This window comes from Dama dama, chromosome 30 (assembly GCF_033118175.1).
Source record: "Dama dama isolate Ldn47 chromosome 30, ASM3311817v1, whole genome shotgun sequence".
Lineage (NCBI taxonomy): Eukaryota > Metazoa > Chordata > Mammalia > Artiodactyla > Cervidae > Dama > Dama dama.
The window spans coordinates 7,151,529-7,163,768 of record NC_083710.1 but is presented as its reverse complement, the minus strand read 5'-3'; the positions used below and the strand labels follow the sequence as shown (position 1 = coordinate 7,163,768).

General features: G+C 34.4%; 1 protein-coding gene across 3 annotated transcripts in view; it reads right to left on the bottom strand.

Annotated features, from left to right (window-relative positions):
• DIAPH3 (diaphanous related formin 3) overlaps positions 1-12,240 on the bottom strand; it is a 535,934-nt gene that overhangs the window by 331,441 nt on the left and 192,253 nt on the right. For all 3 annotated transcript variants that reach the window (XM_061133813.1, XM_061133815.1, XM_061133814.1), the window contains 3 exons: positions 10,187-10,305; positions 7,510-7,574; positions 2,285-2,389 (listed from right to left, as the gene is read on the bottom strand). In XM_061133813.1, coding sequence (XP_060989796.1) covers positions 2,285-2,389; positions 7,510-7,574; positions 10,187-10,305 — 289 coding nt within the window. The remainder of the gene's footprint in view (positions 1-2,284; positions 2,390-7,509; positions 7,575-10,186; positions 10,306-12,240) is intronic.

Sequence of the window (12,240 nt, the reverse complement as noted above, 5' to 3'; positions counted from 1 at the left end):
TGCAGTAAGTTCACCCAGAGGACCGAGCGTGAGGAAAGGTTTATATACAGAATTCTGCGGGACACCAGCATTTAAGTTAGTAAATAAATACATAAATAAATAAATAAGATCCAGAAAAAGAGAGGGAAATAATATTGCCACACCACGCCTGTACCCTTCAGGAAAAATTAACTAAGATTCTTAGTAAGACCTGGAAAAGCAAAACACGACCTGGTTACTAGGCACTTCTATCCTTATGCTTCTGTTGCTTAATAAAAGTAGATGCATTTTTACTACCATAAAGGTGATAGGAGTTGATAAATAATTTCTGTGATGATGATTTCCTGAAACCAACTTCAACTCTAAGGCATATAGCTATATAACTATTAATAAATCATTTTAAAGTTTTATGCTAAAATTACGGAAAATAGATTACGTACAAAGGCTTGAAATCAACATCCAAAATCAGCACAAAGAAAAGGTATTTAAGAGAAATTGAGACCACAATCAAAAAACATGCCTTATCAAAACTATTAAGTATAAAGAAGAATCACTTTAGTGCTGGGTTGCTGTGATAGTGGATACCACAGCCCTTTGAACCTTAGGGATATGTGTACATTGTACTCACATTCAATAGACATGTATAGTTAACTAATGTCTTAAAACAAAGGTATAGTTGAATTTCTGCTCTAGACTTTGATGAGTGTGAGTGACTTGAGAATGTCACTGATGAGGCCAGACACCATGAGCACCTTGCCCCCCAGTCTGTCCTCAGCGTCTAAGAGCGCTTGGCTGTTAAGTGACACAAGGAATGAAATCATGGATAACAGAACACATTTTATTCATAACCTTTATAATCAGCATGGCTTTGATGAAAGAGAAGTATATTAAGGCAAATGCATACATTTCATGAGAAATACAAACTAATCCAAAGAAAGGATTTGTCAGTTGTTCTTCAAAACTGAGTATGTGGTCAACGTCGAGTCTCTAATGACAGGCTCTCTTCTGACAGACATAAACAGAGGTGATCACTGTACATAAACAGAGGTGATCACTGTACACAATCTAAAACAACAGAGGAGACTGCTTGATTTAATCTGTTTCAAAATGTAAATATATTCCCGCTTTATATAAAATCATATGCAGCAATAACATATTCAAACACAGTAAATATGTTTTCTATAAACTAAAATTTTCTAACATAGATTTACAAGAAATGCTTCAATTGGGAAAAATTAAAAGAAAGGAAAGTCTAAATTTATACTAGCCTGGACCAGGAAAAAATTGTCATGAATATTTCAGTGTCTAAAGCTCAATCTGAAATATAGAAAACACAGCCGAATGTTTCTTTAATATGAGGGAGAGGGAACCACATAAGAAAGATGAAAACGTTCAACAAATTGTGGTACCTTCTCTTGCAGCACTAGAGAAAGATGATCATTGAGAATTTTCTTGTAGATAGATTCTATTTTTTTCCCCCAAAATTAAACACTAACAGATAATTCCTACAATATCTTCAGATAGACTCTGCAACAAAACTATACACTAAGTAAAAAAGAGAACAAAATTGCAAATAACATAGGAAAAAGTATGCCTAACATTATTTTGACATAACCATAAATTAGGATGAAAGGAAGATAGCAAAACTATACTTATTGCTCATCATCTTGCATGTAAATCTACATGAAGGAATTTAGCTATGGATATTCTACTTCCTTACTTTCATCCATGTAAAACATGTAGATAATGTATTTCTTGCTACCTGTTTTGTGTGCAGAGAGTATATATGAGCTATCTACTTCATAATCCAGAATTGCTCCCTTTTTTGTCATGTTTTAAATCTGTTTACTTTTGGAAATTGAAAAATTATCAGAAAATGTTCTCATTCAGCTAGAGGTTATCTTTCACTGCAAGTACCCATAGGCTGAAGGTTTTGAAAAATAAATAGCTTGAGCAATAATTTTCTGTAGTAGGATAAAGATCAGTGATGAATGACAAATCTAATAATAACAGACTTTCTTACCCTTAGTGCTTAATTACCTAGCAAACACATGACATCAGGAACAAAACCGAAATGCAACACAAGGAAGATACCAGACATTTTAAAAAAAGCAAATTAAAAAAAAAGGAGGCAAAATAATTTTTAAAATTTAAACACAGAATAGAAATATATATAAACAAAAATATGAAAACATACAAGTAAAATTAAAGTTTCAACATTTTGATGCTGTGAGGGCATGACACAACCTTTGTTACCCTGTGAGTTTTCAATACCCAAATTCACTCCAGGTAGATAGTATTTTACCTGTGATTTAAAAGCTTGTAACTCTGCTTGAAGCTCATTAATCTCTGCCTCTTTTTTCCGCAATTGAGCCTGAGTTTCTTGGTGGTCGGTAAACTCTTTTTCAAACTGAAAAAAAAAAAAAAAGAAACATACAAGACACAGAGAAAGATGAAAATAAAAAGCACTATTCTGCATATAGAAATTTGACTCTAATGATCTGTTAGTGACACATAACTTTTATGAAAGGAGTGGTGGCAGGTTTTTGCTAAGTCACCCACAGCTTTTCTCTAGGTCCCTCAGGGTCCCACCAAAATCATTCATTTGAAAAGGAGCAGACAAAGCCAGAAATGAAATCTGTGACCTTCTCCTCTCAGCAGAACAAACTGGGCTTACAGTTATCCAGAACACTGGCATTTTTCTTAAGTGTCCCAAAATACCATTGCAACTTTGTGTAAAATAATGGAGAGCAAGGCACTGTACTGAATTCCCTGACCCCTACCTGTGAAAACTTATACTTGAAATGTCTCAAGTTTATCAACATGATTTAAAAGAATTTCATTTCAATATTTTTTATTAATAAATAACTCCATTTTGTAAATGCATCAATTATTTCCTTTTTTTGTAAAACAGCATCAGAAACTTAAGGACCTAATATATGTTCTAACCTTCATCAAAAGTTTAAGAGGATAAACTCCATCTTCTTTATCATTAATCTTTGGAAAATTAATGATAAATTAATCTTTCAAAGACCTTAGTGCAACACTTTGAGGGAGGAAGGCAAGTGATAAAATTTGGTAAATCCAATGAGTCTTCTAGTTGATATAGCCACTTATCACAAGTCACCATCCTGCACTCAAACAGTTTCACCTTGCCATCATCTTCACGAAAATCCCCCTACTAGCAGAGATAAACATGAGCTCTGTCTCATGATCAAGAACACGTACTTGACTCCGTTTCAAAAAAGAAAAAAGTAGTCACTAAAAAATACAAATACTTCACAAATGTAGCCTTGAGACTTTAAAACACAGTCAAATGAGGGTTACTCTTCAGATTAGGAATAGGATCTCCATACACTGGTGGCTTCCAAGTCCCCATCATCAGCTCCAGATTCACAACTGCATTCCAGACTGCAAACCAGTCTATAAATATATTTCCAACTTAAGAAAGGTTTTGAAAAAGTAAGGAAGCATTCCAGTATTTTCAAAACCAATATTGTCTTTCTCTCTACAAACTTTGTTTTTTTAATACTGCTGTTCCATCCAAAAGATAGTTCACATATCATGACTCCTTTGTCTTAAATCTTTAGTAGCTTCATTATAAAAACCACACTTATTAACCTAATACCTAAGAACCACCTGATATCTGGTCCCATTCCACTTCTTTATTCAATAAGTATCTAAAAGCATGACTATTATGTGTTTCTCAGAGTGGCAGGGACTAGGGGTACAGAGTTTAAAAGAATATGATCATTATGTTTAGTAAGCATAGTGTCTGGTGGCAAAATCAAAACAAACTAACCATCCAAAATCTATGCAAATAGAGAAAGGCCAGGAGGCATGTGTGTCATTCCTGGAGCAATGATGCTTGATCTAAGGTTGGAAGAACTTGAGTCACCAGCTGAGAAGCGTAGCTTGCCGCGTGACTCATACGGTGTGTACATGAATGACAAGCATCCCTTCTAAGGGCCACAGAACGAGGTCTGAGAACAAACTGCAGAGGATAGAGCTAGAGATACACCAGAGCCAAGCTATGGAAAGGAAGTTCACAATAAACCAAAAAGGTTTCTTCTTTTCCCTAATAACTACAGACAACTTTTAGAGTATTTATCACAGGAAAGCAACGTAATCAGACTTGCACTCTGGAAAACCCAGCGAGCGGCAGCACGGACAGTGGACGGAACGGTGTGCTGGGCATCAGTGCGGTGTGGCACTGCAGCGTCCCGGCACGGACGCAAGCCCTGCTGGAGCTCAACAGAAAACAGCACAAGAAAAGGAGGAAAATATATATGTATAAACAGAATCAAAAACTAGCATCTGACTGAACAGAGGAAATGAGCGAAGGACCATAACTAAGATAACCATGTTGTTCTGTTGCTTTGAAAGCTGGCAAAAAAGGATTATAATTTGAGGGAATGACATTTTTAGAGACAAGAATGAAGAATTTGGTTTTGAAGATGTTAAGCTTGGTATAAGAAATTCAAAATGAATGTACTTGTGCCTCCTCCTCGGACAGTCACCTTGCTGCCTCCCACTATCCCTCAGGGCTCACATTAGCCATCACTTCCCAGGGCAAGTGTTGCCTCGCCACCCGAGATCCTTCCTACAGGCTTACACACCAGACAGGGTTTTCCTAAAACAACTGTTATCATCTTGTATTATAAAACTATCAAACTGTAGTATCATACACCTCAGTAATGCTCACCAACCTGGAAGCTCACTAATAATGAGACCTTTTCTGTTTTATTCATCACCTTTCCAAAAGCTTTATATTTACAAATTAAACTCTTTTGTTGAGTGAAATCATCAGCCAGTTCCTGTCAAACTTTCCTTTATATGTTGAATAACCATGTCAATATCATAAAGGTCCTCAATCTCCCAGTCTCAAATATCTCTATGAGGTCATTTTCTCTATTCTCCTCTCTATGACCACTCAGTCAATGTTTACTGCTGCTTAGTAAGAAATAGAAAACTAAATTCTTATGAGAGTAAGAATGAAGAAGCCTTTCTCATAATATCAATATGTACACTGTCCTGTCTTAGGTCTTAGAATAAGATGCAGAAGGAAAAAGAATTATTTATAGGAACAAAACTAAAACTATCAAAACAACCAGAATCATAGTTACTACACTCAAAGAAAGCTTACTAAATTAACTTTACCATACTGAGAGTATCTGTATTACTTACAAGAGAGATAAATTTCTACATCCTCCCCTATAAAAGGATCAGACAAAATATAAACTTTGCTTTAGCATTTTTATAATATCCATAGTGAAATCACAGTAGCCTTGAGGATAAAATGAATCTCCATTAAAGATGCACTTTACAAAAACTGAAATGATAGGCTTCCTCTCCGAAAGGAGTCAGTAGAGCAATATTACACTTACAAAATTACATGCAAAAATGTCAAGAAACACAGTTAAGGTTGAGGTTCTACTTAATTTCATTCCCTCAGGTAAGTGAATTAGTGCATCTATACAAGAAGGCTGATAACTCAATACTCTCTATGTACTTTCTGACATTTCTAGTCTTCATTTTTCAAATTTATGCATTAAAATAAAGAATGTGTCTAGCAACCATGATAGCTTCCTGCCTAAAGCAAAGTATTTACATGTGTCCTTATAAAGCTATCAGAAAAAATTCTTGCTGACACATACAAAATGGTATGGCCATAGAAATCTTTTATGGAGTGAACAATATTTTCTGAATATACCTAAGACATATAACTGCTGACTAAAAGGAGACAACTAACCTTGAACAAGGTCTTTCTTCTCTTTACACTAAAAGCTTACAATTTTAAAACAATGTTTTGAGAAAGTTATCATATACAAATACTGTAAGCCAAAAAAAAAAGATTATAAAAGCCAATTTAAACTATCTGAGATTCATTCAAACCAAGTAACTTGAAAGTCTGCTACTCCTTTCCTACAGTGAGTGGAAGTCTTATTTACTGAGCTTGGAATACAGAGTCAGTGGGCGAGAGGTCACCATACAACACAAACATCTATCAACTGGAACACTTATGACACTTAAAGTATCGATTACTTTGTTTGCCCCATTAACCAAGTCACTTTGCAAAAATGGCGATGGTAATATCCACAGCTGTAATCTGAGCCTGCAGCCAAAGGTCGGGGAGATAATACTCTCTAAGGATTTGGTGAAACTTAGGACTTCTTAGACAGGGCCCTTACAAAGTTCTCCATGTAAAAGTGAAACTTAAAGTCACTCAGTCATGTCCGACTCTCTGTGATCCTGTTGACTATACAGTCCATGGAATTCTCTAGGCCAGAATACTGGAGTGGGTAGCCTTTCCCTTCTTCAGGGGATCTTCCCAACCCAGGGATTGAACCCAGATCTCCCGCATTGCAGGCAGACTCTTTACCAGCTGAGCCACCAGGGAAGCCCAAGAATACTGGAGTGGGTAGCCTGTCCCTTCTCCAGTGGATCTTCCTGACCCAGGAACTGAACTGGCCTTTCCTGCATTGCAGGCGGATTCTTTACCAACTGAACTATTAGGGAAGCCCTAAGATGTTTTATCTTAAAAGTCTGTTAAAAATGTACAGTTCTCTCAAGGTTCATTTAGGGCTTGACACATCAAAAATGTAGACTCTGGCATGGTGCCTAACTCAGTCTAAATGTTCCTTGAGCACAATGTTCATTGAGATAATGGTAGCAGTTACTACCATGATTCCTCCAACAAAAGGAACCAGCCCTAAGAATTCAAATCAGAGTAAACTACTTAAAATGTGAAGACTCCAGCAACAAAAGATAATAAAATTTAAAAATAAAATTTTAAGATCAAGAACCAGTCTAATAGGTACCCACTAAGTAGAGACAAAAGCACAATACACTATCTTAAAGAAAAGTGGGGGATGGCTGGATGGTCAACAACACTACTGGGACAGGAACAAATGAAACTGCTGACATCCAATACTTATGATCTATGAAAAAGACAACTTTAAATGGTTCCGCTGAGTCTTATGAAGCAACTTTAATCAAAACAAAAACCAAATTAAACTTTCACTTAAAATTTTTAGATATAATTTCAATCTTAAGGGCCTAAATTATCTGAGGCCTTGAGAAATAGTCCAATCTTAAAATTCTGACTCTATATTGTCAGTCATTTATTTATTCATTCACTCATTCAAAAAATATGTTTAGTTTTCAGTCCAGGAATTGTTTTAGGTGCTGTGATAGTGAATAAAGCTAACAAAAACCCTTCATAAGTTTTAGTACAGAGGGAGAAACAGACAAGACATTTGTATATACACACACAGATACATAAATGATGTAGCATGTCAGATGGCGATAAATACAACAGTAGAAAAACAAGGAAAGAAGCATAGGGAGGGTCGGAGTTGGGAGTGAGGAGTTTAAATGTTTAAATAGGAAGTTCTCAGAGGATGGCATCTGTGCAAACACCCAAAGGAAGTAAAGAAGGAAACTGGAGGAACACAGAGAGTCCCTGAGGCAGAAATATAGCTGCAGGAGTCCCCCTGTAAGTCTTGCAAAGTTATTCAAGCTACTTACTTTCTTGTTAAGTTCTGATGCTTTCTCTTCAAACTCTTCTAGTTTTGCTTCATCTATGCAAATATCTAAAATTGCAATGACAAAATTTTTCTTAAATTCACTGTTACTTTAAAAGTTTAGAAAGAAAAAAATCACTGAGAAAAATCAGAAATAATGTCAGTAATAAACAAAATGGAGAAGTATATAATATATAATGGAGAACAATTTTCTAAGCATGATACCAAGGTCATAAAATATAAGAGGAAAGATAAACCCAACCACAACTTTAACCTTGTATTAAGCAAAAGGAGGAGTTCAACTGTACATAGCAACAAAGGTTGCTATCCTCAGTTCATATTTTGAAGGAAAAGGAGAAGATGATAGCCAATACAAATGAGGAAAATATACAATAACAATGAGCATAAAATTAGGAATAAAAATCTAAAAACTGATAAGCCATAAGAAGAGATAATTGAATTTTGCTAATAATATGAAAATATACAAATATTTAATTAGAAATAAGCAAAAATTAAATAATCCCTAATGCCAAGTACTGGAGATAGCATGGGGAATCCAACTCTCCTAAAAACAGTTGGAAGTATCATTAAGGAACTTTGCTAATAAGAAACTATGCAATATGTACTAAAATTTAAAATGAATACTTTCTTTCACCCAGTAATTCTATTTCTAGAACTTGGCTTTTAAGTAAGAAGATTCATTAAAATATTGTTAGCAAAAAACTGCAAATAAATATCCACTAATAATAGATTATAAAGCTCTGATAGGAATCCCCAGGATGGGACACTTCACAGGAGAAGTAATTCGTATGGATGTCTCATGATGTACTATATCCCTCCTTTCTTTTTTAATGAAAGCAATAATGAAAATTGTTTAATAAAACATACTACAAAACAACTTATGAAAAGCAAGAATCAACCAATCACTGCCTCCAAAACTAGCCCCACTTCCTGAATGGGACCACTTGCAGCTCTTTCTGTATTAGATTACTTTCGTGGTTAGCTGCTCAACTCCAAATACAGGGTGTACACAGTTATTTCTTGATTTAACTATGTAGGGCATTACGGGTAACTTCCCAAGTTATACTTTCCTGTATAATCCTAATTCTCTGTAAGTTTTTTTCACTTGGCTGGCTCTGTAGCACTAAATTGATACTTAACCCTCTGATTCCTGTTGCACAGACAGCATCTCTTGAATCCTACCTTTTTATGTTGTCTGTGCTCTATACTTTCCAATATCTGTCTCCCACCTAAGCCTGTTAACACAGTGAAACTCTCTTCTGTATTTAAGTCTTCTGCATTGTGTCTGTAAGTTTATTTGAAACATTTATAATCAATTAACAGAATGAATTTATTTAAATATGTAATTACTTTCACTTATATAGCCAAGAAGTATTCAAAGATTTTATTTCCTTCTCAAGAATTCAATGTCAAAACCTCTCAGCTACTCAAGAAAAATATTCCTAATGTCCAGGTAGAAAAAACTTTCTCTTCAGACACTATTCAAAATCATTCCATGTTTTAGTTTGCTATACATTTAGAGAATATTTTCCTTTATTTCTGTGTCCCTCCTACCCCCAGGAACTTCTAATTTCTTCTCTCTTAGGGAAAGAAACAAGCATTTCCTTTATCAGTGTCATTAGTATTGTCTACTACCTTCTCATCCTATGCATCTCCCACTTCTTCCTGAACTCAAATATTTTATGAGGAAAAAAACAACTCCATGCAAATAATACTCTTTGAATATTAAATCAAGATTTGACGTATGGTAACTTCTTAAACATTAGTTACCATGTGGAATCACATATCCTTTCAAAGACTGTTTTGCACTCTGTTACTTATAAACCATTTAGACACATCAAGCCTTGGTCATCTGGGAAAGAGTGGTTTACAGAGTCATACAGATCCTTCAAATGGTGATGCATCTCATCACACAGTATCAAAATAATCGTATAGGGTAATATCACCACTAATCTCATCAGAAAAAAATTTAGCGCTGCCGAGATGACAGTAGCAAATACAAGTTTTCCAAACTCAAATTTTTACATAAATGCTTGGATTTTATCATTGGTAACATAGTCTATCTTCATCTCATTCTTAGGAAAGTGTGTGCCAAACACTCACATCTAAGTAGCTCCAATTTGTATAATAATCACTTTTTCAAAGATTAAAAAAAAAAAAAAGGCAGGCATCTCAGCTGGCAACTCAGGCAATTACACAAGTACTTCCTTTTGGACTCCGGTTTGCAGCACAAGTGACTCACACATACAATATATTGAAGTTTGAATATATTCACACAGAATATTGAAATTTGTATACACAAAGGTAAATGTCTAATAAAAATATTTTTTTAGTTCTTTATCAAGAACATTCTTGAGTAAAAAATAGCAGTTTCATTTCTCTTGTTTTACCAAAGAATCCCAGGGCTACTGAGGTTTGGTGCTACTGCCTTGCTTTACAACAGGGTGCCAGCAGTTTTCTCAATATTGTTCTGCAAATATCAAGATGGTGAAAAAGGCAAATAATGTCTCAGTACCATTGTGAAAATAGATTTGACCAGCAGGACCTTCTGAAAGGGTATCCAGGACCCTCCAGAGTCCGCATTGCAAGAAACACTCTAGCACTAACCCATGGGTAAGGGACAGAAGGTATTTCCATTTAAATAACAGTGACACACTCACCAACAAACTGACTTAAATCTAAGTCTAGTCTTTTTCGATATGTGAAGTCTGGATCCATCCCATCTCTATGCAGCACAATCTGAGATACACACTCATCAATTAATTTGAAGTACTGTTGCCTAGAACCAAGGAAAAGAATAAAGGTACACTCAATTTATCAGTGTAACTTTACATCAAAACAAAGCAATTTCATTCAGTAGCTTGATTTCCAGTTCAATAATATACTACTGTGCAGTTTTAACAGTTGATATAACAGACTTAACATGGGAGTGACAGTAAATACAAATGTCACTTCTAATGATTTTAACATATTAATGTTTTCATAATCTTTTAGTTATAAATACAGTGTGCGTTAAAGATCATTTTCTTATGAAAGTCAGAACCTTGAGTTAATTAGTAGGCAGTGAAAAAGAGAACATTCAAATGAAGTGATACTGATACATGCTTAAACACAGTCCTCAGCAGAGATCATCAGCCTATCACTATACCGTACTGAAAGGGTTACCATTAATTCATTTTATTTTACAAATCAGAAGACATATTTTCTAAAAAATTATCTGGAAGGTTCTTAAAACCATACTGTTCACTGCTTTTACAATGTTTGGGATAATGTGAATTATAAACAATATCAAATGAATATTTTTTACTTAAAGCTAGAAAAATTCAGTTTAACAATTTTTCTCCAAAGTTTAAATTTAGTTAAAATCCTCAACAGGCTTCATTTGTAACTACAATTAAGTTCAGTCCACCTGTATGAGTAACAAGTTAAAGAAATCCTTTGAAACAACTCAAGCCAACAAATGCAAAAGATTTTACAAACAAAACCAAACTACAGTTATGAGCAGGGGCGGGGAGCATAGGCCTCCATCCCAACCACTCAGGAAGACTTACTTCTTCTCAATGACATTTTGCAGTTTTTCCTCTCCACCTTCTTCTCACTATGTATGTGATGGCACCTCAGCAACTTCAGCTTTCCATCCCTATAATCTATGACCTGCTGCTCTGGACCTACCTACTTACACCCAATAAACCATTCATTACACTGAATAAAATAAACTAGAGTTCAACATTAGCAAATAAGAAAATGTTCATTAACTGTCATAGAGTGACTATTTAAGAGAGTATTCTTAGGTACAGATCAAGGCAAGAAGGCATAATCATTGCTTTCCTCAACTTTCACAACTTCTTTTAAAGAAATAATCCCCTAGCTAATGTCTTAGCTGTAATAAACACATTTACACTTGAGGTATTTATATATAAATTGCACACATTTCTATCACTTTTAAAAATTGAGATGACACATTCTGTCCCTTTTGTACTCTTATTTAATGTTATCTTGATGTTGTTTTAATAAAACATTTAAATTAACACAAGTTATTTTGTGTCATTTTTTTAAAACCATAATTTCATTAAATGCTTTCTCAGTTCCACCATTCTAAATTATGAGCTCATTTATAATGCAGATGAAAACTCATGCAGAAACTCTTTCAGCAAGGTAACAAAAGTAAAGAACAATATACTTATGGATTCCAGAAATGTAAATCTAGAAAATAGTCTTGATGTGAGATATTAGTAAGGTAGTGAATGTCAGAGTAATATGTAAACAACCTAATTAAGGAATAAATATAAATGTGATTACTTCACTAATATAAAATGTAATTTAAAAAAAAAAATGTAATTCTTGTTGGAGAATATTTTGAAGTCAACTTCACTTTCTCTGCAGTTTTTTTACCAAAATCAGAAATTATCTCCATGCACATTCAACTCACATGCTATTTTGCACACAATAAGCCATCAATAATTTGTTACAGAATTGAATTTGATCTTCTATCCACCTTCCAATTAACTTGCTGCATTTGATTTTTCGTGGGGCCTTTGCTGTATATTTTCCAACTGAGTTCCATTTCAGTAAAATTTCCTTTTGTCCCAAAAGCAAAAGTGAGCAAAGATTTAAATTCATAGATTGAATTCTTTTAAGTGAGAATATTTTGCACTCTACAATGAAAATTAGCTTATTAAAAGCTTTAGAAATTTTGTTTATTAATTATCAATAT